Source organism: Hypanus sabinus, chromosome 9 (assembly GCF_030144855.1).
Source record: "Hypanus sabinus isolate sHypSab1 chromosome 9, sHypSab1.hap1, whole genome shotgun sequence".
In the NCBI taxonomy this organism is placed as follows: domain Eukaryota; kingdom Metazoa; phylum Chordata; class Chondrichthyes; order Myliobatiformes; family Dasyatidae; genus Hypanus; species Hypanus sabinus.
Window position 1 is genome coordinate 104,581,244 of NC_082714.1, and position 27,278 is coordinate 104,608,521.

At 40.0% G+C, this 27,278-nt stretch overlaps 1 protein-coding gene across 4 annotated transcripts in view; it reads right to left on the bottom strand.

The window, feature by feature from the left end:
* The window catches only part of LOC132399693 (guanine nucleotide-binding protein G(s) subunit alpha), a 303,414-nt gene that overhangs the window by 36,325 nt on the left and 239,811 nt on the right, over positions 1 to 27,278 (bottom strand). The window contains exon 1 of one of the 4 annotated variants that reach the window (XM_059980356.1): positions 16,685 to 16,781. The exons of the other annotated variants lie outside the window; for them this stretch is intronic. Coding sequence (XP_059836339.1) covers positions 16,685 to 16,707 — 23 coding nt within the window. The 5' untranslated portion in view covers positions 16,708 to 16,781. Of the gene's footprint in view, positions 1 to 16,684; positions 16,782 to 27,278 lie in introns of those variants that run through there. 4 annotated transcript variants of the gene reach the window in all.

A 27,278-nucleotide genomic window follows, 5' to 3' on the forward strand; every position in this document is an offset into this window, starting at 1 on the left:
TTCAATTCTCCAACACATTCTGAGTTATTGGCCCTCCGTATTGTTACATGTTTGAGGTACAGCACCTCTTCTGTCTAGGAATGTTGCAGCCTTCTGGACATAATATTAAATATCACAACAGGCAATTTGATTCCTGTCTTATCAGTTGTCCATTTATAATATTGACTCAGCTTGTTTGTTCCTCCTTCCCTTTCTGGGAGTGGAGGACATGCCTCGCTTGACCCAATGGATGCATTTCCCTGATCTGCTTTTCGTAACTCTGCATTCTTTTGTTTGTGGTCTGTAACTGCTCCTATTCACTCAAATTCAAGTTTAATTGACGGTCAGCCATACACAATACAACTAAACAAAACCATATTCCTCCAGAGGCAAAACGTAGTATCAACAATCAAACAAAGCACACAGCATAGAGAGCACATATAATTCATTAACTCATTGACCTGATAACCTTACCAGTGCAATCTAATTTTCCCCCGAGACAACTCTACCTACCTTTCCCCCAGCTAAACAGGCTTTGTTTGTTTCCCCGTTCTGGGCCTTTCACCTGATGCCATTGTTTCTCTTACTGCATGGACAGACATGGCCAATTTCTCACATTTTCTACTTTTTACTTTAGATTACCAGCTTCTGCAGACCACTCCCACAACCCGCTGAAATTTTCAAAGTACTAAGAAGATTTCCAGAGGTAGTGGTATTACAAACACGAGAAAATCCGCAGATGCTGGAAATCCAATGCAACATACACAAAATGTTGGAGGAACTCAGCTGGCCAGGCAGCTTCTATGGAAAAGAGTAAACAGTCGATGTTTCAGGCAGAGGCCAGAGAGGTTTCCAGAGGTAGATCCAGTTGCCAATGACCAGAAGAAATATTAGGGGGAATTTTTTTTTAAAAATGCATTTTAGTATTTGAGTAGCTTTTCTACTTGGTACTGGACATAATCATGTTTTCAATCAATGGTCAGAATTGCCTTAGAAAATGATTGTTATGAAACATATAGGGCAGAAACTCCATACTTCAATCCCTGTTCTATTATTTTCTTAACTAAGTCAAGAGCTAAAGTTCTAAAGCTGGTGTATCAATTTAAGTAAAGAACAGATACAGAAAACATTAGTTACAGCAAACTTTGAATGCTATTAATTACTTCTACTAGAAAAAAACAAACTCGGGTGTAGTGCAGTTGCTCATGTGGGGCAACAAGAAGTTAGATGTCTAGTGGAAAATAGTAAAATGACATTCTGTGCTTCATTAGCAGGGCAAAAAGAACCAGAAACATCAAGAAGTAACAAGATTGAGTGATATCAATTAATGCAATTCAAAGCTACTTCTGCAACCAAAGCAGCTATGATATTCAAATTAAATAGCAAGTTTAACTGTCATTCAACTGTACACAGATACAGCCACATGAAACGGCATTTTTCCAGGGACAAGATGCAAAACAGTCATAAACAGCACAAAGCACATTTGAGCATATAGGAGTAAACAGTTTAATTAACAGTTGGTCTGCCTCCATGAATGTTGTCAGCAACAGCCAGCCTGAGGCAGCCTGCAGACAAAAGCAATCCAGACTGACAACCAGCGAGCGAACACTGGTGAGCATCATCAACGCCAGCAAGGATGTCGTGCCACACCACCTTCAGTATCACCTCTCCTGGATGGCTGCAAAGGGCGACATTGCAGCATGCAACCTAGTCCGTACTACAACTGAGTACATTCAGCTCCCGGCCAACAGTCTCACTAATAAAACAGTGAACTAGATTTGCAACACTCTACATTACGTATGTTCAACAGGGTCTTGCAATCATAAGAAAAACTAAGGCAATTACTCGCTGTTAGACTGCACACCACCTTCCCACACTGATTCAAATGCCTCTCTGTAGCAGGCAACAACAGGGTCCATACCAAGTCCAGCTACTCCAGCACTTCCACCAATGAGCAACACGCTGATGAGGTAAACCAATAGTACACAAAGTTCTTAATGTCTAGCAGTGTCTTGCAATTGCAAAAATACTTTTTTTATTAGTTTTTTATACATTTTACAAATTAAAAAAACCCAAATCAAAATGAGGAACATTAATACAGTGCAAAATTAAGCATACAATGACAATATGATACAAAGAGAATTTTTTTAAAAAAGCACCTAAATTGAAGACAAGTAAACTTAGTATCCTCCCCAAGCCCCACAACACAAAAAACTCCAGAACAACCACAACACAATTTAGAGAATATAAATCAGGACAATCAAACTCCCAGACTGTGAATACACTTAGCAACAGAGGATAATAATGTCTACTACCAGAAAAAAAAAGGGAGCTGAAAGCAAGGGACCGAGAAGGAAAAAAACCCTAGTCAAGAGGAAGGTTATGAAAGTACTCGATAAAAGGTCCCCAGACCTTATGGAACTTTAAATCCGAATTAAGAACTGAATAATGAATTTTTTCGAGGTCCAAGCAGGCCATAATGTCGTTAAGCCATTAAGCATGAGTGGGCGGGGCAACATCTCTCCATCTAATGAGGATCAAGCGTCTAGCCAGGAGAGAGGCAAAGGATAATATTCGGCATTTGGTCGGACTCAGATGTAAATCTGTCTCGCCCCAGAAACCGAACAAAGCAATTAAGGGGTTTGGTTCTATGTGCTGATTCAGAATATATGATAACGTAGTGAAGACATCTTTCCAAAATTTCTCCAAGCTAGGACAGAACCAGTCTCGCCCCTCTTGCATTTATCACAGAGCGGACTAATGTCAGGGTAGAATCGAGATAGTTTAGATTTAGACATATGGGCTCTATGAACAATCTTAAACTGTAAAAGGCAATGGCGAGCACAAAGAGAGGTTGAGTTAACCGATTTGAGAATTGATGCAAAAAGACATTTAAAGAAGATGACAACACTTTCGGTTGGCCCCATAGAGACCCCTATGTCCGAGTGCGCCACCATCTTAACGGATGGCAGAGGCAGGCAGGAGTCAGCAATTTCAGGACTTCCACAATTGTCAGTTACACTCAGTTGATTTGTAATATTAAATTTGGCCCTTCCTCCAAAGTGGGCCATGGAATACTCATTTAGAAATTTATTACTTATCACATCCTAATAGCTTACATATTGAAGTTTTAATTTAGGTGACTGCAAGAGATATTCAATCCACTGGTTTTCCGAATGCCTATTATTTCTCAAGTCCCTGTGCTTATATTGTAACTCCTCTCTTTACAAGGGAGGAAAGGCTGTGAAGTCTGGCATCAGCACAAGAACTGCATTATAGAATGGGTAACAGGCATATGAAAAGCTTCTATACGAGTTAGTAGAGCCAAAAGCAAAAAAAAATTATATTTCACAGACTGTAAGGCTCATGATTGTAAAATGAGCATGCAAAAAAATTGTAGATATATAGGTATCTTCAGAGAACATTCAATAATGCTCACAATGCTAAGTTGCTAATCAAGAGAGCAAATGTGAAGTATGGTTATGCAAAATAATGGAATGTGTCATTTCAGAAATCACCAGATGATTGCAAATAACAGTGCTTAGAAGCTGTGTACTGAGAAACTAGGGTACAGGACCCAGAAGTGTTCAAAAAAATTATAAAATGAGTTAAAATGAAGAATGCAGCTACCATGCTGGGTATCCAGTTGACAGTAAGAAACAAAATGCAGGACATACCTTTTTAACCTCCAATTCTTTATTCATCTAGGTAATGCATATATGCCTATATTGGCAAAAGACACCATCTTTCATCATGTATGATACTCCCATGACACGGATTTTCAATACAAATTGAACAGTTTAATGGGCATCTCTGAAGCACCATCGGCCAAGAGAAGAGGAACTATATTTGAACATTATCAGCAACCTTAGGGTCTGGTAAAGCTTTTACTATACCATTACCATCAAACCTAGTTTATTTAAAAACTCTTGCCAACAACTCAGGATGCAATTTCAAAAAAGGTAGCAACCTGATAAAAAATATGCAAGATTATACATATGCTAAACAGCAAAAGTAGAATGCACTGTTGTAAACAATTTCAACCCCTAAGATTAAAAAAAAGTCTGAGCCTGTAGGTCTGAACAATTAAACAGCTAACAGATGGCGAGGCCTCCAAGAACATCGCAATCCTCAATGATGGGAGAGGCCAAGATGCAGTGTCAAAGACCAGATTAGTGTTACAATCCTCTCAACCAGAAATATTGACTGGATAATTTATCTTAATGCCCTTCCGAAGCCATCACTATCACAGGTATTAGTCTTCCATCAATATATACTGTTATTCTACCACTCTAACACTGGAGCGCAGACGGGAGAAGACACTCCCAACCAAGCTACACCACCTCTGGTATCTCCTCTCCTGGACTGCAGCACAAGCAAGCACATAGCTTGCGGCCCAGTCCTCATTACAACCAAGGCCACGCAGCTCCCTTGCTGTTTGTTGTGCCATCAAAGGCTTACGGCATCTAACATTATCAATGTCCAACAGGGTCTTACAATCACTTACAGTGCCTTGAAGAAGTATTCAGCTCCCACAACTATTTTTACATTTTACTGTCTAATTTTCTAAATTTAAAATATATTGTAGGAATTTTTGAGCTAATCTACAAAACCTAGTGTATTATGTCAAATCAAAAGAAAAAATTCCAAAACCCGTCAATTTACTAAAAACCAAAATTGAGGCTGAAGAAGTGTTCATACCCTTTGTAATTACTATGCTAATTTTCCTCAGGTATAATATACAGTATTACCTTATTAACTCACACAATTTGCTGATGTAGAAAACTGGAGAACCCCATTTTTCTTTTTCTCACGGCCTCCCATTTCTTTCACCAATCAGCTTCCCAGCTCTTTACTTCATCCCTCCCCCTCCAGGTTTAAACCATCACCTGGTGGTTCTCTCTCCTCTCCTCCCACCTTTTAAATCAACTCCTCAGCTTTTATTTCTCCAGTCCTGCCCAAGGGTTTTGGCCCAAAATGTTGACTACTACTTCCCATGGATGCTGCTGGACCTGCTGAGTTCCTCCAGCATTTTGTGTGTGTTGCTCGGATTTCCAGCATCTGGAGATTTTCTCTTGTTTGTAATTGGAGGATTACTTGCTTTCAATGAATTTATAAGAATAGATACCCCTTTTCTCTGTAAGGTCCAACAGTATGGTAGATTTTCAACCAAAATGAAGACAAAAGAGCATTCAAGGGGAGTCAGGGAAATGATAATAAAGCACAAATCTGGGGAAGGATACAAGACCATCTCAAAGGCACTGAACATACCTTGGAGCTCAGTGCAATCCATTGCGGAAAACGTAGAAAAAATATGAAACCGTAGCCATACAGCCTTGGTCAGGCCACCTCTCTAAACTTAGTAGCTGGAGAAGAATGAAACTTGTAAGGAGACACTGTGATGTCAACAGTCACTCTGAGCTGCATTAAGTTAGTGGCTGCAACTGGAGATTAAGTTCATGGCTCCACAATTTCTTAAGGCCTTGCACAAAAAAGGTATTTATGGCAGACTGGCAAGGAAGAAGCCCCAACTTTCAGTACACTCTTTCCAATAAAGACTTTGCAAAGACTTTGTTACTTAGAAGATATTAAAGATGCGGAAGGTAGTCTTGCAGTCGGATGAGTCTAAAGTGGAAATTTTTGGTCTCAACTCTAAGCGGTACATATAGCGTAAATTAAAACTGTGCATCAGGCTGCTAACACCTTCCCTCCTGTAAGATATGGTGGAGGTAGCATCATGCTATGAGGATGTTTTTCAGCAGCAGGGACTGAAAATCTGAATGGGAAGATGAATACTGCAAAATACAGTACATTCATCTTCCAAAGATGACAACAACCCAAAGTACATTGCCAGAGCAAACAAGGAGTAGCTTCAAATGAAGAACACTGATGTTCTTGAGTGGGCCAGTCAGAGTCCTGATCGTACCCCAATCTAACATCTCTGGCAAGATCTGAAGATTGCTGTTTACTGCCGCTCTCCAACTATCCTGTCACAGCTTGAGCAACTTTGCAGGGAGGAACAGGCAATTGTGCAAAGCTAATAGAGACTTATCCTAAAAGTCTACTGGCTGCATTAGAGGTGGTTCAACTAAGAATGAGCAGACGAGGATGAATACTTCTGACATTTAAGTTTTTGAATATTTAGTTTCTCATGCTTAACATTTTTCTCTGCTTTTTTGGGCTCTACTGTGAAAAAAGGAGCATGTATTCATAAATATAAATTCTCAGTTAAGCTGATCAAAATCCCTAGCTGCAATACTCATTTACGTGAACAAAGGGTTGAGGGCTGAATACTTTATATTGGGCACAAAAACATTGCAGCCATAGTATAAAATATGCAATACTAGAAAACACTGTAGCTCAAGTCAAGCTGATCCAGATCTGATACAGGACTGAATGTAGAAAATTGCTAAGATACATTGTGAGTACAGAGAGGATAAAGCCAATGTGATAGAATGGATTGTTGACTATATTAGCAAAGGTACCAAACAATAATTTTCTCTCATTTTATTAATTGGTCACATCCCAACATCCCTTAACATCAGAATGTTATTATTCGTCAAATCAAAAATAGAATATTAACTTTATAATGTTTTAAACTCTTAATGTCTGATGCTAGTCATAATTATGGAAAAATACATGACAATGTGCAGAATCTTGCACAAATCAAAATATTGAGAACAGAGTCTGGAAGTTTTTTTAAATCAGTAACCTTTATGGGATTATGTCAAACCACTGCACCTTTTTATGAATAACAAAATATGAAAAGTTTTAAAAGCTGGATGCACAAGTTATTGTCATTGACAATAATCATAATAAAGCAGTTAAGCCAGGAGGAAAACTAGGAAAGTTAATACATAAATGCCTATTATTTAATGACCTCTGAACAAATAGTAGAGCAATGATTCATCTCTGCTTTGTGCAGGAAGTTAATACCAACAAGCTATTTCCCCAGCTTTACCTTAGCACAAATTTAACAAAGTGACCTACCGGAAAGAAAATTACACCACCACAGTAATAAGGCCCACCAGATTAGAAAATAGCTTAGATGGATTTGAAATAAAATGATCACATGATTCATACTGCAATAAAACAAAGTATGCTTTTCCATTTGGGATACAAAAAAAATTCTCATATTAGGCGGGGCTTAGTCAAGATTAGATATTCAATTATCAGAACTAAGGTCATGAAGCTCTCTTAAAAATCCCCCATGTACAAAACATACAAAAGGAAGTTCAGATTTAACTTCAAGTGCCAATTTTCATTGGATGATGATAATATGGTGTAGTTTAGTAGGCAATAAACCCCTTTTAAAGCATCAGTTGAAATTGATACCAGCAGCATTTTCACAAGGCATAAAAACTAAAATCTTGATAACTAACCAGGAGGTTTGAAATCAATTAACTAAGATACCCATAAGTTTCTAGAAACATGTGGAATATAACAATTTTGCAAAAATGCAAATCTATAATTTACTGAACATTCAAATGAATGAAAGTCTGGCAGCATAAGATATATTTGCTGCAATTTTAAATAAATTACATTTCTGCAATGTTGGCAATAATATCTGTCTGCAATGAATACTCCCTTCTGGGAATCAGGAAATGCAGATTGGAAAAAATGTCTATGTGCCAAAGATTAAAAGGATTCAGAGCAGATTCCTGGCATTTTCACTGTGAGCCAAAAAAGAACTATAAGCAACACTTTCATTTTTAATACAAGGTAACTTTCCTTGGAAAATAATTCAGCATCAATTGTTTTTTCCATTGAACATTCTAATCGCTGTTGCAATTCCATGGTCATTTAAGTTACCCACATATATGAACAGAGCTACAAACACTTGTACATTGCTGGCAGCAAAGCAAAATGAACTGTATCTTGTAGGTAAAGCCATAGCTAAACACAGTAGTGCATTGAAGTATATAGAGCAGTTTCTGATAGTTAGATATATAGCAAACAGAGGATTTTGAAAGACATTATGTTGGCCAATATCAGTATGTTATTTTGCTGCTATTTCTTGTCTATATATATTTTTAGATTTTTTTCCTCACACAAACCTGCAAATATTCTCATTTGGTTACTCCCTCACATACAATTTTATGCAGTATATTTCCTGTTCTAATACAGCATTTAGCCAATGAGGAAAAAAAGGATTCTGCATCTCTTAAGCAAACAAAATCATTAAAATGGCAAAGTGAAAGTTCGTGAAAATGCACAAAATGCTACAACTTAACTAAGTTTTAACATCTGACCACTAAACCTATGGTTATTTTTCCTTCCAATAAGTTAATTTGCATTTCCACACTTCGAACATCTCCAGTTATTATTACATTAATTTAAATAATCATAAGAGTACTTTAAATTATCTGAAATTCTTATCCAACTTTTTTCACTAAATAATAAAATCTGATTATTGGGTAAATGGATAAGTTCTTTGCAGTTATGTGACTTGGATTAGTTGGAGTAAATTATTCACAAAATACAAAATACTATTTGATTTTGCCACTTTTATATCATATCCAAATGAAACTGTTTTGTTTCAACATATTTGGCAAGATTCAACATAGCTTAAAGTTATACTCAGTCAGCACAAGGGCAGGGCTTTTGGCCAATCAAATTCACACCAATTATCAAGTACCTTTCTTAATTACCGTAGATTCCGGACTACAGAGCGCACCTGATTAAAAGCCGCACGCTCTAATTTTAGAAAGAAAATCAATTTTGTACTTGTACAAGCCGCACCGGATTTTAAGTCGCAGGTGTCCCACGTTGTAATATGAGATATTTACACAGAAAGATATTACACGTGAGGATTTTTTAACTTTTAATTAAATCCGTATGGTAACATAAACAAATACATATTGCAAATGCTTTTTTTCGAACAGAGACTGTAACACAGCTACTTTTAAATATACATACATATCGGTAACACACAAATTACGTTGCGTATACTTTTTTACTGAACAGTGCACGAACAACATTCCAATATCTCCTAACGACTGGTAAAAAAATATATATACTGCAGCCTACCAGGAAAAGTTATTGATCGCCTTTAACTTAAAAGCTGCATCATATGCTTTTCTTCGAGTGTTTTCCATGTTGATGAGGGTGAGTACAAATGACTGATTTACAATAATTTAATTGTGAAAGTGCGCTTGATTTATCGTACAATTTCATTGGACCTCTGTGAACTACTCATCAATTTTATTGGTCTTGCTATGATCCCAGCCCCCTCCTTTGTGAGAATCGCAAGAGCACCCGTCGGGGGGGGGGGGGGGGGGGGGGTCAGTAGACCCAGTCGGAGAGAGAGAGAGAGAGAGAAAAACGTGCCAAATTGCACGTTCCACCCGGGATACAGAATAAGGCGACAGCAACTATTGTCTCATGGAGACCACGTGAAAAGCCCTCGGGCAAGGTGGGCTGGTTGAGAGAGAGATTGCATCATCACAACCTGATTGACACCTGCGACCCCGTGAGGAAGTATAAAGGAGAGTCTCAGGGGGACAGTCCCTCAGACGCACCAAGAAGACACGAGAGTGTTCCCGCAGCAGCAGGAAGCCATTCTGAAGGAAGCCACGTGCGTTAGATTCCGGGATTGGAATTTGTGGCTAGAATCACAGAAAACCGCTTTTAACTAACATCGGGGAGAGGAAACCAATGCTCCCCCGATTTCACGGAAGATTCATCAAGACTCGGCAAGTTCTTTCTCTTCTCCCCCAATCTCTCTCTCTCGGTCACCCCACGTGAAACCCAGCAATTTTCAAAGGGCTGAGGCCTGCAGACTTTGAGTGACTTTTATATTTCCAACGGACAATCTATTAACCCCTAGACAACAGCAGAGCTCACTTAATGATGAGTATTACTATACCCATGCTTTAGATTGAGTGTTGACGATGTGCACTATCTGAATGTATGTATTAACCCTACTTTTGTGTCCCTTTATAAATAAAACATTTGAAAATAGTGACATCAGACTTCAACGGACCTCTCTATCTTTGCTGGTAAGTTCTCCAGTTACGGGATTCATAACAGTCTACTGTTACGAGGCAAAATGTTTTTGGCGGCATGAAAAAAAAACATGCATTAGCCGCACCGTAGTATAGGCCGCAGTGTTGCTGCGGTGTTCAAAGCGTGGGAAAAAAGTAGCGGCTTATAGTCCGGAATTTACGGTAATCTCATTTACTATGGCACAGCAATTCAACTGTTCATCTAGATATTTCTTAAAATATTATCTGAGTCTTTACCTCTAACAACCTTTCTCTCAGTCAATCCATTCCAAATTTCAACCAACCTCTGTGTGAAACAAATCTTCCTCAAATCCCACCCAAACCTCTTGACCCTCATCTCAAATGCATGTTCTCTGGCTACAGACACATTTTTATGTCTGAAAAACATTGGATGACAATTGTTTTAACAGAAGCAATGTCAACGTTTGCCAGGTATATAGAGCCTTTACAATGAAGTATGAAAACAGCCAGCAAAGATAGTGCGATGATGGGGGAAATCATTAATAATCTTCCAGATTGGCAAGAGATAATGGCATCTTTTGAGTGGTTTTCATAATTTATTTAAATACAGGCGATGTTGAAGCAGACTGCACAATCTTAATACCTTCAAATAGGGAGGCTGAGTTCTTGGCACACCGCACTTATGGTGTTCCAAGGAAGCAATGATGTGATTGCAAATGTCCAAAACAGGAAGATACATAATATAGCCAATAAGCTGATTTCTTTTAATTATTTACAATCCAGTTTAGCCTATTTCTAAACCACTGGAGATAATGAGAATTGTATGTTTTCAAATTAATTCTTCACTTTATATTTTTCTGTTGTCAGCCCACATAAGTACGTACCAGTAAAGTTTCATCATTAACATTAATGATCACAATCATAAAATATATTCTATACTGACTCCTACAGTGTTTTAAAACTCAAGTCATAGAACTCTGACTCTTCTGTCCTGCCTCCATCTGGAGGATAAGTCCATGACAAGTCTATAAACTCCCACAGGTATCTTGACTATTCTTGCCTTCTGTAAAGGCTCAATTCCATTCTCAGTTCCTACATTTGCATCACTCTTATATCTGATGAAGAAATGTTCCACACAGGAGCACCTCACATACCTACCTACTTCCTGAACCATGCCTTCCACTCTAATGCAGTTACTAGATTTCTTGACCTCACCAGATGCATCTTCTACACCTTACTCCTCTCCTCTGTTCACAAGGATAGTTCCATTGGTTCTCAACTTCTACCTCACCAAAGGTTCACTTTATTGTCAAAGTATACATGCACAATATAACTCTGATCTTTGTCTTCTCCAGATAGCCACGAAATACAGAGACACAATGGGACTTGATGAAGGAAAAGTCATCAACTAACCCCCCCCCCCCCCCACCCAGGACAGAAAAAACTCAAAGGCCCCAAAATATCCCCTTCCCCCACAGAAAAAAGTGATGGTAAGAGTCCTGACCCTCTCATTCACAAAAAAAAACAACCATGCCTGCACAAAATAACAGCAACAGTAGCATCAAAAGCCCCAAACCCAAACACCACAAAAAAAATTAACAAATTACCCACCTGCAAATCGTCCACAAGAAAGAAAAACACCGAAAACTGAGGGAAACCAATATATAGTCCAATAGTCACAGAAATCTCAAAATATTGAAAATACCTTTTCTTCTGTGTACGAGGAGAGCAACTGCACAAACTCTGCCCTTCTTTAAAAAGTGACTGCTGACCCGGGTCCAAACACCGCTGAACTGGGGCCAAACACACCGATCCAGCTGTTGACCATCCCCATCGTAAGCTACTGTTAAAACCTTCCACATTCACCTCAATGCTTTGATATTCCTCACTACTTTGAGATGTAGTTGCTCATGACCCCATGCCTTGTCTCTGATCTTTTCCTTGAGTCAGCTTGTGTTCTTGGTTCTTTTAGGTCCCGTTTCAAATCTCCATGACGCAGCTCTCCAGATGCAGCATAGCGCTGGATCATTCGTTCGAATTCTAAGCTGTACATCACAGGCTCCAGCAGTTTCCATACCATGAACAAGATAAAAAGAACAAACAGGTGTAGAAAAAGTGAACTAAATGTAGAGATTTGCTATCTGGAAGATGTCACCCGAGGAATTGCTGTTTGTTGGCATCATCTTGACTCATATGCTTTCAGTACATAATCCTTCACAATTCCCACTGCCTTCAATCAGATTCAGGTATCAGATACATCTTCCCTTCCCCTCTCAGCATTTTGAAAGGAACATTCCCTTTGCACCCCTAATCTCCTTCGCTACTCCAAATCTGGGTCTCACTTTAGCAGGAATATTCCTCCTATCCCAACGATCCTCTTTCTCCACCTTCCTTTGATGCAGCTTGATGTTATTTTCTCTTTTGCAATTCTGACTAAAAGTCTTAAACCAAAAACATTAACTTTCTTCCCACAAATATTGACTGAATGTTTCCAGCAAGTTTTGCATTTATGTCAGCTTTTCAGGACCTGCAGAGTTTTGATTTCCATTTTAGTTTCTTCATTCTATCATTATGACCAGATTTCATTTGCTGGTTATCTCCTTATTGACTGGCACAAGTGTTCAATTATTCATATCAGCCAGCTTGAAGTTCTTCACTAGAAAATTGAAATGATGTAGATGCAAAGCTGAAATATCAGTGATGGCATGTATTTTCAGTAAGCACACAAGTTGTTATGAAATCATATTACCTTACAACATAGGAGTAAGCCATTCAGCCTGTCAATTTTATACTGCCTCTCAATATAGACCCATTCCCCATTTCCTAATTACACACCATTTCTTCAAAAGGCATTACTTGAACAGACAGGGTGCAGCATTTTTAGTCAAATATTTTCTCAACTATACTAATCTTTAAATGCTTCAAATCTAAAGGATAATTTATAAGCATAGGTGAACAGGAATTACTGCAAGGTAATTTATTTGCTATTTCCATTCACCTGGGACTCACTCAAGTGTCTAATTAAGACTAATTAAGCTGCCTAAGATAGCTACTATCCCTTACTGTGCTGTCGCCCACAGGAATTTAAGTAACAAGTTATCACCTGGTCCCAGTTGGCCCATTGTTTCTGCCAGCTCCTGCTCTGCGTCTGCAAATCACAACTCCATTTTGTCCTCTTTCCTACGTACATCCACGCCACCTAACACTCTTGATCACTTAAATCCCTGGCTCCCATCACCACATTTTCACTAAGAACATCCAGTCCTTATACACTTCTACCCCCCCCCCCCCCACCACCCAATCCAGAAGGCGTTAAAGCTCTCTGCTTCTTTCTGGCTCTTAACCTCAACAATTTCTCTGTCAGATCCTCCTACGTTCTCCAAAGCCAAGATGGAACCAAGAGCACCCATATGGGCCCAACTATGCCTGCCTTTTCTTTGGATATGTGGAACCATCGATGTTCCAACCCGACATTAGTAACAATCCCCCAACACTTTCTACTCTACCTTGACAACTACATTGGTGCTGCTTCCTGTACCCATGCTGAGCTTGTCAATTTCATCAAAATTGCCTGCATCCTGCACTTTAATTTATTTGGTCCCTCTGACATCTCTCCCCATTCTTGGTCTATCTCCATCTCTGAAGACATATCTTTTACAAAACTACTGACTCTCAGTTGACCCTGACCCTGTGGAAAGATATTCTCACTTATAAAGATGCTATTCGCTTTTCTCAGTTCCTCTTTCTCCAGCGCATCTGTTTTCACAATGACATGTTTAATTCAACATCTGAGATTTCCTCCTTTTTCAAAGATCAGGGTTTCCCTTCCATCATTATTGATGCTTTCCCACCTTCATTTCCCGCAAGTTTGCCCTCACCCCAACCTACCGCTGCCTTAACCATTCTCCTTGTTCTTACCCATCACCCAACAAGGATCCATCATTCTCCATAACTTCCACCATCTACAACTAAGTACATCTTTTCCGTCCCCCATCCCACCACTATCTGCTTTCCATATGAATCACTCTCCATGTGACTCTCTTGTCCTCTCATCCCTCCCCACATCACGTTTCCTGGTCGTGTCCTTATTGACTGTTAAGTTGTAGCTTAAAGTCTCAAAGGATGTTGAATAGCTGATGTAGTTTCATGTTTAAAGCATTTGCTTCACTTTGACGAAATGGGTAGTCAATCACGCATTACTCTACTGAATAGGAATAAGCATCTGCTTTACAAGTATGGGAACTCGAATTAGTCATTCAGCCTTTCATAACTGTTCCATCATTCAATTATTTCATGACTATTTGAACATCAATTCATTTAGCTAAACTCCATCAATAAAAATTTCAATTGCCTTGAAATTTAAGTAATCCAGCAATCAGCTTATTGTTGCAGGTACTCTTGTGATTCCTGACATCATTCTCAAACTATCTAACGTTACATCATATTGGCTTGGATCCTTCTCCCTAACCAATGCAATCAAGATTTTTTCCTTCATTCACTTTATCAAAACTCTTCTTCATTTTCAAATGCTCTACTAGGACAATACTTCAATAGTCTACTGGAGAAACTCAGCTGGTCACGTAGCAACTTGACCAGACAAAAGGAATCACTGACATTTTGGGTGAAAACCTAGTATCAGGATGTACAATCTGCCATCAATTAGCATTTTATCCATGGAATCAATGTGGTGAACATGCCACTTAAAAAAAAACTTAAATACATTCATGCTGGCCAAAACTGAATGCATAAATAAAGGCTGACTAAAGCAGAACAGAAACTTTTCCACATTGTTAAACTCCAATTTCCTCAAATTAACATTAAAAGTATATTTCCTCATGTTGTGCATCTCCACACTGGTCTTTAACTTGAGAACCATTAAGCTATGACCCAAGATAATAACATTAACTTTAATCCCTCCTGATAATTGTCATTTGACAAATGGTTTTGTGGAGTGTTACTTTTTATTTTTTAAAAAGTTGAATCGCATGATCAGCTTATATTAAAGCATTCTCATGTCTTACAAAATTGAATCTGTGCCTTTGTTCTTTGCTGCACAAAAGAATGAAGTCCAAATCCAATGATTAAATTATTAGGATGAAGTGCTATGCAAAACATATGCTACATCTGTCAGTGTTAAGGCAGAAAATATTATAGTTTTGCAATATTCTGGGCAGAATAACCTAATAACAGGTTTACAATCAGAACTTTTAAAGCAGCATAGTATTTTATGTATATGCAAATAGTTCATTTGGTTAATCCTTTTTTTTGAAGTTCATGGCAATTAGTACAATAAATACTGCTTCCAGGTCTTTATCCAGGTTATTATGTCAATTCCTGTAATAACCTAATCTGAATACTGAGTGAAACACAACCTTTAAATGCTGGTGGTTTACCAATACTATTTCAGCCTGTACATGAAACCTGATGTCTTGCACCTTTGAAGGCAACAACCAAATGTGACAAAAGGGACAGTCACATAGAATGACTTATTAAATGCTCAGAAGTTAAAACAACATCTGGGATTCAAATACTCAACATCCATTCACTCTATTCCCTACAGTGTACAATTTAATTTACAATTAAATCAAAGATCAGTAGCTGGTCAAATGGTGTACTTGAATTGTGTAATTTTGCAGGTGGCACTTTGGTTAGTTTAGGAATCTCAACCAAGAGCAAGGAAATGTTGGTGGAGGGTGAAGTTCAAGTTCAAATTTATTGTCATTCAACCATGTACATGGCTACTGCCAAACGACGCAACATTCCTCAGGACCAAGGTGCACAACACATAATGCTCACACACAACACAAATATTACCACAAACAAATTAACATATAAAATATATTCCAGAAAACTGGAATTTAGCATAAGGTCAAAAAGTGAACAGTAAAATGCTACTGGTGCCTCTAGGTGGTGGCATTGTGGCATCAGCATTGGACTTTGGAGCGAGAGGTCCGAAGTTCAAATTTGGCCAGCTCCCTAGCACACTCTCCATCCGTGCCTGGGTTGAGTGTTGAGCTAGCAACTCAACCTTGTAAAAAAAAAACCTGGAGAGAGATGGGCTCCGCCAGGTTTCAGACGCCCAAGACACGCCACACGATGAGCAATCATCAAAAAGACCAATGACTCCACCACCAGGAGTTAAGGGTGTGCATGCACACAAAGGTGGTGGAAGGAAGATCAGTAGTCTAAAGGCATGTTCCCATCCTAACAGTCCTTATCTTAATGCTATGATATCCCTGATTGTTGCTAGGGGCTCAGAGATTGTGGGATAGATGGGAGCGATCTTTGACAATGTTAAGGGCCCTGTGTATACAGCGCTCCTGGTAAGTATCTCAGATGGGAGGAAGGAGGAACCCAATAATCCTCTCAGCAGTCCTTTGTCCGCCTTGCAGTCTGATGCCTTGTAATTTTCTTACCAGACAATGGTGCAGCTGGTCAGGACACTTTTGATGGTGATTGGTAAAAACGGGTGGGGGTTAGGAGTTCGCTCACCTCAATTTCCTTAGGAAGTGACAACACTGCTGTACTTTCTTGGTTTAAGAGGTGGTGTGAAGGGACGAGGTAAGATAGTCTTATGTGCACTCCCAGAAACCTGATGCTCCCAACTCTAATCACATTGGAGCTGTGCATGTGCCATGAGGATTGGTCAGTTTGCACCTTTCTACCACAATTTTCTCTTTAGTCTTGTCCACGCCGAGACTCAAGTTGTACACACACCATTCTACAAGCTGCTCTACCTTTTCCCTGTATGCCGTCTCATCGTCGTTTTAATGAGGCCTTTCTCGACAGCACATCATTCCTGCATCAAACCACGTGTAAAAGACTTTCAGCCTATCAGGAAGAGATGAGACACCATTAATGTCGTAGTCCATTATGGCTTGAATGCCCAGCTACAAAGCCTCATGTCTCTGATGTCACAGAAGTGGCTGTAATTCTCTGTGGATAGTCCCATTTTGCCTTCATGATGGTGTGGGAAAGCTCAGCTCTTGTTGACTCGAGCTATTTTATTCCCTAATCTGAGGGTATCATGCCAATCCCTCAGCAGTGCCTGGCCCTCTGCTGTTAACAATGCTTTCTGACTTGCCCTCACAAATCACGCATATTCACTGTTAATGTAATGGTTATAGGTAGCCAGCATCCCACAATTGCCCGCGACCTCAACATTAGCTCAGAGCCTTTGAACAGAGTCTGAATTGGAGACCACTGAGTCTGAGGAGAGTAGATGAGGTAGCTTGATCCAGGAAGCAATCACACAATCACGATCGACTGGTCGATCTTTGAGACTTTCCCAGTAGATCCCAAAAAAAAAGTGCACCGGGCAGAAAAGACCGGAAGCAAAACCCCACAACCCAGAAACAACCTCTCCCTACAAACAGCTTTTCGCAGCAGGAGCACCACTACATCGCCATTATCCTAATCGGCATCAACCTATCTTTATAATGCTCACATTACAACACTTCTCCCCCTTTAAATTTAAACATTCCCCAAATGTAAAACTGGGAAACAATAAACAGTGGTGTCATTAGCTTGCATACATCTGAAACTTGTACTAGTGTCTTAGTAACAGTTTACCAATACGAAACACCTGAAAAACGTGGTAGGTTCAACATTCAGTTTAACAAAGGGAACTGTCCATTCAAATATTTAGTTTGTCAGGAGTTTTGCGAGGGCAACGTGCTGCAACAGATGAAAATTATTAAATCTAAGTACAGGAGCTGTCTTACTGATAGACACCTCACAGACCGTCTCAGACCGGCTGTCTGTTGTTGAGAGCCAAATTTCAGGGAACTAGCAGGAAGTATTCAGCCACAGTCATCACACTGAGTGCAACAGTCAATTTTTATTTATTTTTCCTGTTGAAATAAAATTAAATAATGAAACACAGAAATAAAGGTGTTGTAATGTGAGCATTATAAAAATAAGTAATGCCAATTAAGATAATGGTAACATAGCAACATTCCTGCTATGGAAAGTCGCCTGCAAAAGGAGACTGCTTCCGGGGCTGTAGGGCTCCACGTCCAGTCCCTTCTGCCCGGTGGGCATGCGTATGTCTAAACGATTTAGTAGATTGATCTTGCCTTTCACCAAGGGCAAAGTAGGGGATCTTAGGCTTAAATAGGTTGGCGACCACTACTTTGGACCATGAAGGGAAAAAATTTCTAAGACTGAGACTTTTTTTTAAAACCATGAATTATTATGGACATTCAATCACTATATATAACCAAGGTAGTAATCTTAAGATTTTGGAATGCACATAGGCGAAAAGAAGGTTGTAGAATTGAAGATGATCCACTATAATCTACTAAATGATAGAGGAACTTTGAAGGTTTGAATGCCCTAGTCCTACAAGCTATTTGTTAGGTTGTCGAACATGTAAATAAACAAGAGAGCCAAACAGAAATCTACATAAGAAAGAGACATTAATTCTTGGAGATTTGTTACTTGTACTGCGATGATCAGTACAGATTGGAGATTTATCCTTGATTAGGTATAAAAAGTATATTTAGAACAGCAAGGAGTTGATTACTCAATGATGTCTAGGCATGCAGCAACAGATTTATGAATTCAGAATGCAAACCAAGGAAATGCTTGCTCAAGAAACTAAAATTTTGTTTTAAAAACTGAAGAACACTTTCAGACCAGGAAGATAAGAACAGCAGGGTTGAAAATGTTTTTTTTAATAATTTCTGAGCTTGTTTTCATAAGAGCAGTATTTGATGCACAACCTCCAAATTATATAAAGCAAACTCCAATAATTGATAGCATTCATAGAGAGGGGCCTCTAGTGAATTCTCAGGTCAAAACTGTCCAGCAAATCCTTCTGTGCTAATTTCATCTGCACAGTTGGGGACTGCAATTTGAGCTTTGAAGTCAAGATAGAAGTCAGGCAAGGCTGTGTGATGTTGGAGAGTCTGTTTAACCAAGTGATTGACTGGCTTATGAGGCAAACAATGAATAAAAAGCAGAAAGACATTAGGTGGACTCCATTCTCTACTTTAGAAGACCTTGACTTTGCAGACGACCTCACATTACTATCACATACATACCAGCACATACAAGAGAAAACTCAGCAACTGTAAACCTTTGGTGGACAGGTTGAACTCAGTCACCCAGAGAAAGACTGAGACCACAACCTTCAATGTAGAGTCTCTGCCTCCTGTTAAGGTATATGGCGCTAGCTTACATAGTACTGGCAGATTCACCTACCTGGGCAGCTATCCATGTTCTTGTACTGGTCAGGCACTCTCCAAATGATCTTGTACATGACAGACAATGCCCTTGCCAAGTTGTCATCCCATTCCATGAGCCTCCAGAAAATCTTCTGCATTTTCTGGCCAAGGAAGATCTCCAACTACGTCCTACTCCTTCAGCGTCATCAAGCGCACATGGCCACAATCATGAGGAAACATTGGAGCTGGATTGGGCAAATGATGAGGAGAGAGGCCAATTCCATCATCAAGACAGCACTTTATGGGCCCCTGAAGGCCAGAGGAAACACAGGAGACCAAAGACAACTTGTTGCCATGCTGTAGATGCAGAAATGAGGACCCTGAACCAAACCTGGGGCACAATAAAGAAGATAGCCAAGGAAGACATAGATAGAGGGTCTTTATTGCTGTCCTTAATGCCAACAGCACAACAGACAGTACTTGAAAATTAAGTTATAGAGTCACATGGCATGGAAGCAGGCTCAGCTCAGTCATGCAGAACTGTTGTAAAATCTTTTGGATTTCACTTATTAAGCCTTTGTTATTAGACAGCCCTAATTAATCAAGATCAAAAGCTTTGACCAACTTAAATTTAAAAACAATGCTCCAGAATTAAAATATTTTCAATACAGTAGAATGATATGCTCACTAGTCTTTTCTTTATGCTTTTTTAAAAAAGGAAGCTACTGCAAAGCCATGCTCATGGCTACTTGACTCATATCAAATTTGCTGATGAATGGCAGTCAACTGCCCCACCAAGCTCAGCTCCAAATAACTTGTACATCCAGGTGTCTAGACTTCTGTTCTTCATCTGGAACAAACTGAACAGGACAGGTTTGTTACTAAATGTAGCTCTTTCAGTTTCTCAAGAATGCAGCACCCTGGGTTGAACTCCTTCGCCAATAGGGCCAACTCTCTGATGCCCTAATGTAACATGATTGCATTGTTCTGAAAATTTTCTACTGGCCTAATGCCCAAGCTCTAAATTTACACACCTCTGAGAATGCATTTCCTGACTACACACAACATAGTCTTGCTCTAAATGTACTATTCGCCCTTTGTTAAGGCTAACCAGGAAGATACCTAACCAGCCAATTATTTTGTTCTGTATGTCCCAATTTGATCACCATTTTAACAGTTTACAAATTAAATATATGCAATGTTTCCATGTAATTTAACCCTTTAAACTGTGATGGGGTACATTAATGCCTCAGATTTCACTTCAGAGATAACAAAATGCTTAGAAGTGTGCACTTGACTTTTATAGAACAAGAACAAAAAGGGGTGCAGTTTGTTTATTCTACTCTCAGTAATGGCCATCAAAATGACAATGCCATCTACCCACAGTCAAACCATTTGTAAAGATGTTCATCAGGCAGATGCCGCATGGCCTGCTAAGTGCCCCAATATTTCCAGTGTTTACATGAGGAAATATGCAGATGCTAGAAATTCAAACAACACACACAAAATGCTGGTGAAACACAGCAGGCGAGGCAGCATCTATAAGGAGAAGCACTGTCGACGTTTCGGGCCGAGACCCTTCGTCAGGACTGGTTCCAGTGTTTATTTCATTTTACAACATTGTACCTTTATGCTTTTCAAAATTTAGCCTGTTCAAACTTCAAGCCTGCTCAGCTTTAATTGAAACAGAGGAAAACAACATTCGGATTAATGTTCCACTATTTACAACAGTCTTACAACATACTGACAGACCTTTTGGCACAACAGATCAATGCTGATTGAGATGTTTATTTATATGCCCTGTTGTCACCTATGTTGCTTGATTTAACTTTAAGAGGTGATAGTATTCAAGCCCTGCCACAACTGCCAAGCATCCTTCGCTGATTCAAGTTTAGTTCGGAATTGCCATTTTGCAGATTTCCGGAGATCATACTTGGACCTCTTGTAGTGGTTGATTGGTTTTACTCTGGTTGCAGACCCTTGATTAGAGGTATTCAACAGGGATCAATACTAGGACATCAAAGATAGTGTGGAAGATTGCCCAAAAATATACAGCTGGGTATAGATCTATAATTGAAAATATTGCAGAGAAATGGCAGGTGGAGTTTGTTTCAACACACTGGAGGTGTTGCACTTTGGGAGATCAAATATAAATGGAATGTGCACAGTTAACAGCATTATACAGAGGGATCTTGGGATCCAGTTCTATAGCTCCTGGAAAATTACCACTCAAGTCGATATGGTGGTAAAGACTACAGGTGGCATGTTTGCCTTTACTCAACAAGGCAATGAGTTCAAGCATCAGAAAGTTACGTTGCAACTTTGTAAAATTCTGGTTAGTCCACAACTAGAGTCTTGCTTCCAATTCTGTATGCCCATTACAGAAATGGTATGGAAAGCGTGGAGAGAGTACAGGAGAGGCTTACCAGGATGCTGCCTGGACTGGAGGGTAAATGCAATAAGGAAAAGTTGGACATATTTGAGTTGTTTTCTCTGAAGTGGCATAGTGAGAATAAACAGTTGGTATCTTTCCCAGGGACAAAATGTTTAAGATAGCATTTAAGGTGAGAGGTGGTAAAGTTCACAGGAAATGAATGTTCCTAGGTTTTTTTTGGAAACATAGAATGGTGGGTGCTGGAATGCATTGGTACAGGTAGTGGTAAGAGGCAGATATGAAGGAGGCATCAAGAGGTTGTGAAGGGATTAGTCCCTTAGAAACAGAAAATATGGTAGTATTTCATTGAAGATGGTAGAAGTTATGAAGGATATCTGTTGAATATGAGGCAGGTGGACTGGAAGGCAAGCACAGGGAGAACTCTATTCCCCATCTAGTTAAAAAAGAGTGAGAGCAAAAACATGAAGTAGAGAATTTGCAGTTTAGAAAACAGATCTTAAATGTCATCAGAACAGATACGGTGAATACAGTCTTTTCCAGAAGCAGGGCAGGAGCTGGAGTCAAGATATCCCTGCAAGTCAATAGGTACCAGTTAAAACCTATCCTCTAAGTCACTTGCTCAATAGTTACTGCTGCCACATCACAGTTCTAGCAAACCAAGTTCCATCATGACCTTAAGATTTTGTTATTCTAATGATCATGTGGGCTCGCGCCAGTTCTTCAGCTTTTCTCCTCATATTCCAAAGATATGCTGTTAGAGGAATAAGACACTGTGAAGGGTCTCAACCCAAAATGTCACTGTTCAATTCCCTCCACAGATACTGCCTGAAAACCTGAGTTACTCCAGCATTTTGCGTATGTGTTGCTGGAAAATTAATATAAACTCCCTTTAGTATAACTAAGTGGCTAAAGAATCAATGTGAGAGCTGTCACAGGAGTTAAGAAAAATGATGGGGAAAGGAACTGCTTTGCTGAGAGACTACAGTCCCATGAATACAATGGATTCCTGTGTCATGATGAGACATCATATGAGAAACATCAGATATGAATGTGAGAAAATTTACTGGATGTAAAATGGAATTTCCAAGAAATAGTCCCCTTAAATTAGCTGAGTCTAAATTTCCAATGAAGTGTGTACTCATTGGATTTAAAGCTCATGTATTCCTCTGAACAATGCCCCATCTTGATCACGTGGATATCTTTACCCCAAGAACAGAATTGTTAGCTGTATTTGTATAGCAAAAGGTAAAAATTGAAATAAGTTTCATAAGCAAGATCAGACAATGAGGGAAAAGTGTTCTGAAGGAAATGCTGCAATGAAACAAGACTAAGAAATCCAGGTTCTTTTTGCTTTATTCTACCTCAATTCTGCTGCACCACAAGCCCACCTGAACCTGCTTGTTTACAGCACTATAGGGATACTCCCTTTGATTCATCCTCCTATGTGACCTGGGATTCCTCTTCCCACTTCTGCAGCACAGCAGCTAAAAATAGGTTTGCAGGCTTTGGCTCGGTCTCTGGTTTACATAAGCACTTCAGGGAAGGGAGATTTCCGGTGCTTTTGAGTTATTCAGCAATCTGTATACACAGAACCTCTCAGACAGCCTTCCTGCAAGCTTTGCTCAAACCATCCAGCAATTAAAAAATAAGGTTCTGTGCATTAAAAGCACTATTTTGCTGAACTCAAAGAATGTACAGGCCTGCATGCAAGCAGTTCACACAAAAGGCTCTACATAGCAAAATCAGACTTCACGCTCATCTCCACAACGGCGCCAGTTCACAATCCACTTAAAGCCGAACATGTCTTTTATCATGAAAATTAAGAAATCCTACAAAACATTTCCACAGAAATTTTATTTTCAAACCCGAAACACTGCAACTTTCCCTTTATACATTTTTTAAACAAACTAAAATTGTTTGGGCTCTCTTGCTTATACCTCTTCCTACCCTGTCTCTTGTAAAAATGCTATTCCCTTTGTCTCTGCCACATCTGTTCCCAGGGTGAGGTTTCCCTTTCCAGGTCATCAGAGGTTTCTCTCTTTCTTCAAAGAACAGGGCTCACCTTGCTCCGGCATTGATACTGCCCTCACCCACATCTCCTCCATTTCTTGGACATACACGCTCACCCCATTTTCTCGCCCCCCCCTCTAACAGGGATCGAGTTCCACTTCTCCTCACCTACAACACGATCAGGCTCTGCATTATTCTCTGTAACTTCCACCATCTTCAACAGGGCCCTACCACCAAACACACCTTTACCACCCTGCCCCACTCCACTCTCCACTTTCCTCAGGGATCACTGACCGTGATTCCCTTGTCCATTTATCCCTCCTCACTAATATCTCTCCTGGCACATTGCCCTACAAGCGACAGCAATACTAACCTTGCCCATTTACTAACCTTTCCATTCAGGGCCCCAAGCAGTCTTCTCTATATCCATTCCTGTTTAGACATGCCAGTCCTGGTCCTCCTCTTTTGCCATAAGACTACTTTCAGGGTGGAGGAACAACATTTCATACTTCATCTATAGCCTCCAACCTGATGACATGAACATTGATTATCCTTCTGTTAAGTTTTTTTCCCCCATCCTGCTTCCCTCTTCTATTCCCCACTCTGGCCTCTTGCCTCTTCTCCTCACCTACCTGTCACCTTCCTTGGTATCCATCCTTCTTCCCTTTCTCTTGTAGACCACTCTTCTTCTATCAGATTCCTTCATTACCTCTTCCAGCCACCTGGCTTCATCTAGCACCTTGCAGCTAGTCCTCTTGCCCCTCCCCCCCTTGCCTTTTTATCATGGTGGCCTTCCCTCTTCCTTCCCAGTCCTAAAGAATGGTCTCAGCTCGCAATGTCAACTGTTCACTCATTTCCATAAATGCAGCCTGACTTGAGTTCTTCCAGCATTTTGTGTATGTTTCAGCAGTGTTTAAAAAGGATTTAAATATTTTCACTAAAAAAAACCTGTGCAAATCAACTGTACACACAAAAAAATGTACAAGAATCTTATACACAATTGAGGGAAACAGAAAACCATTTCCAATCACTATTTAGGTGGCTAAAGAGGAATATAGGAGAGCTGGAGAACAGAGTAACACAGGGAAGGTGTGGAGAGGCATGAAGAATATCACTGGTTTCAATCAGCCTATCTATAGAGCCTCAGAATGCATTCATGAATGGGCTAATGAACTAAACCAATTCTTCAACAGATTTGACAATCCTGCACACCAGTCCAGGTGCCGAGGCACTCAATGCTCTCTCAGAACCAATGCCTCCCCTCCTGCAATTCAACACATGGATGAACAATGTAGGCTACCACTATCTATATCCCCTCCTTGCCCTGCACCCATTATACATACCTCCATATACCAACTGCTATTGTCCCAGTCTTCATCCCACCATCACCAGCCCCCACCATCCACCAACTCCCCAGTCATCAGGGAGTCACCTTCACTACTGAGCTGGTGATAAGGGCTCTGGGGAAACTGAGACACTGCAAAGCATTGGGACCGGATGGTGTGAACCCCATGGTCCTGAAGGAATGTGCTGAGCAGCCGTGCGGAGTTCTCCAGTGCATTTTCAATCAGAGTCCCAGCCTGGAAAGGATCATGATTATATGGAAAACATGTGTGGTCCCAGTACCCAAAGGGCCAAATAAAAGTCTTGAATGACAGTGGCTCTGACCTCACACATCATGAAGACTCTAGAGGCTGGTTCTGGCTCACCACTGACCCCTGTTCAGATCAGCCCTTGATCCTCCGTAGTTTGTTACCAGGAGCACACTGGAGTCGATGATGCTGTCATCTACCTGATGAGCCTACTCCCATTTGGATAAGAAGGGCAGCACTAAGAAGATCACCTTTTTTTTTATTTCTCAAGTGTGTTCAATACCATACAGTCCTCACTGCTAGGGGAAAAGCTCCATTCAGTGCATACTGGCACTTCCATTGTATGCTGGATAACAGACTACCTGACTCACAGACCATGGTTTGTGTGCCTTCAAAGCTGTGTCAAACATGGCTATAAGCAGCAATGAGGCCCCACAGGGTATTGGCTATCTTCCTGTATACCTCAGACTTTAGATACACTGACTCATGTCACCTGCAGAAATTCTCTGATGACTCAGCAATAGTTGGGTGTACAAAGCGATGAATACAGAGCCCTGGTGGAGGACTGTCAAATGCGGCAAGCTGAATCATCTGTAGCTCAACATCAGTAAGACAAAGGAGATGTTGATGGACTTCAGGAAGACTAAGCCTGCACTGCTCCCTGTTACTATTGATGGTGAGGACCAACAAGTCCCTGAGGGTGCACCTCAGACTCGAATGGAGCACCAACACAGAGGTTGAGTATAAGAAAGGGCAGAGTCGCCTCTACTTCCTGAGGAGACTGAAGCCCTTTGGAGTACGCAGGCCTCTCCTTCATATGTTCTACCAGTCTGCTGTCGCCAGTAGAACCTTCTATGTGGTGGTGTGCTGGGGCAATGGCATCAACATGGGTGATGCCAACAGGCTCAATAAACTGATTAGAAAGGTTGGATCTATTTATAGGAGTCAAACCGGACAAATTGGAAGCTGTGGTAGCACAAGGACCTTAGGGAAAATCCTGGCAATTCTGGACAATGTTTCTCACCCTCTGCATGCCACCTTGGCTGAAGAGACCACTTTTTAGTAATACAACTATGCTGCTCCAAAGAGCGCTGAATGAGGTCATTCTTGCCCTCGGGCATTAGGCTCTTTTATGAGTCAGCCTCCAGCCAGGGAAGAGATGAGCCCCTCCTGTTAAACTGTTTGAGATAACTTACTTTTTCTTTCTTACTTCTCTTCTAATATTTGTATATTTATACATCTGTGCACTCGTAATGCTACTGTGACACTGTAATTTCCTTTGGGATCAAAAAAGTACCTACCATCATAATATTAACAAGTGAATCCATTTTAATCATAATCACTATCAAACTACATATTTATTAACTTCTTGCTGTGGTATTGCTACATAAAAGATTTTCAGACCTAAACATAAATAGCCTGGAAAGCTAACTTGCAGGCACTTTGAGACTAATTGGAAGAGGCTTCTCATTCATCCTCAATATAGTCTTCACTCTGGTAGGTCTACCATCCATACAGTTAAGGTTGATGTAGGGGAAAAAAGCATTTTTCATGAAAGCTCATATACTAGATCCACTAGTCATTCTAAATGTTCATTATGCATTGGTTACTAAATTAAGATCAGTTAAGAACTTGGAGTAAATTCTAAATTAATATATTTAGCTTTATGAACAAGCTTTATTAACTGAACATTTTATTTATAAATCATCTAACCAGCATCTGAATTGCTGTCATTTTACAATGACAGAGAAGTTACTCTGGGAACAACCCCACTAGCCCCATTATGACTTAATTTTTGTGTATTAAAATCTCCGACCAGAGTTGTCGTGGTGGGAGATTTTAATTCCCCAATTATCAATTGGCATCTCCCTGGAGCAAGGGGTTTAAATGGGGTGGAGTTTGTTAGGTGTGTTCAGGAAGGTTTCTTGACACAATATGTACAAACGTAGATAAGCCTACAAGAGGACAGACTGTACTTAATTTGGAATTGGGAAATGAACCTGGTCAGGTGTCAGATCTGTCAGTGGGAGAGCATTTTGGAGATAGTGATCATAATTCTATCTCCTTTACAATAGCATTGGAGAGAGATAGGAACAGAGGAGGCAATGTGGTTGTAAATGGGTCATATTCTACATGGAGGTCGGTGACCAGTGGTGTGCCTCAG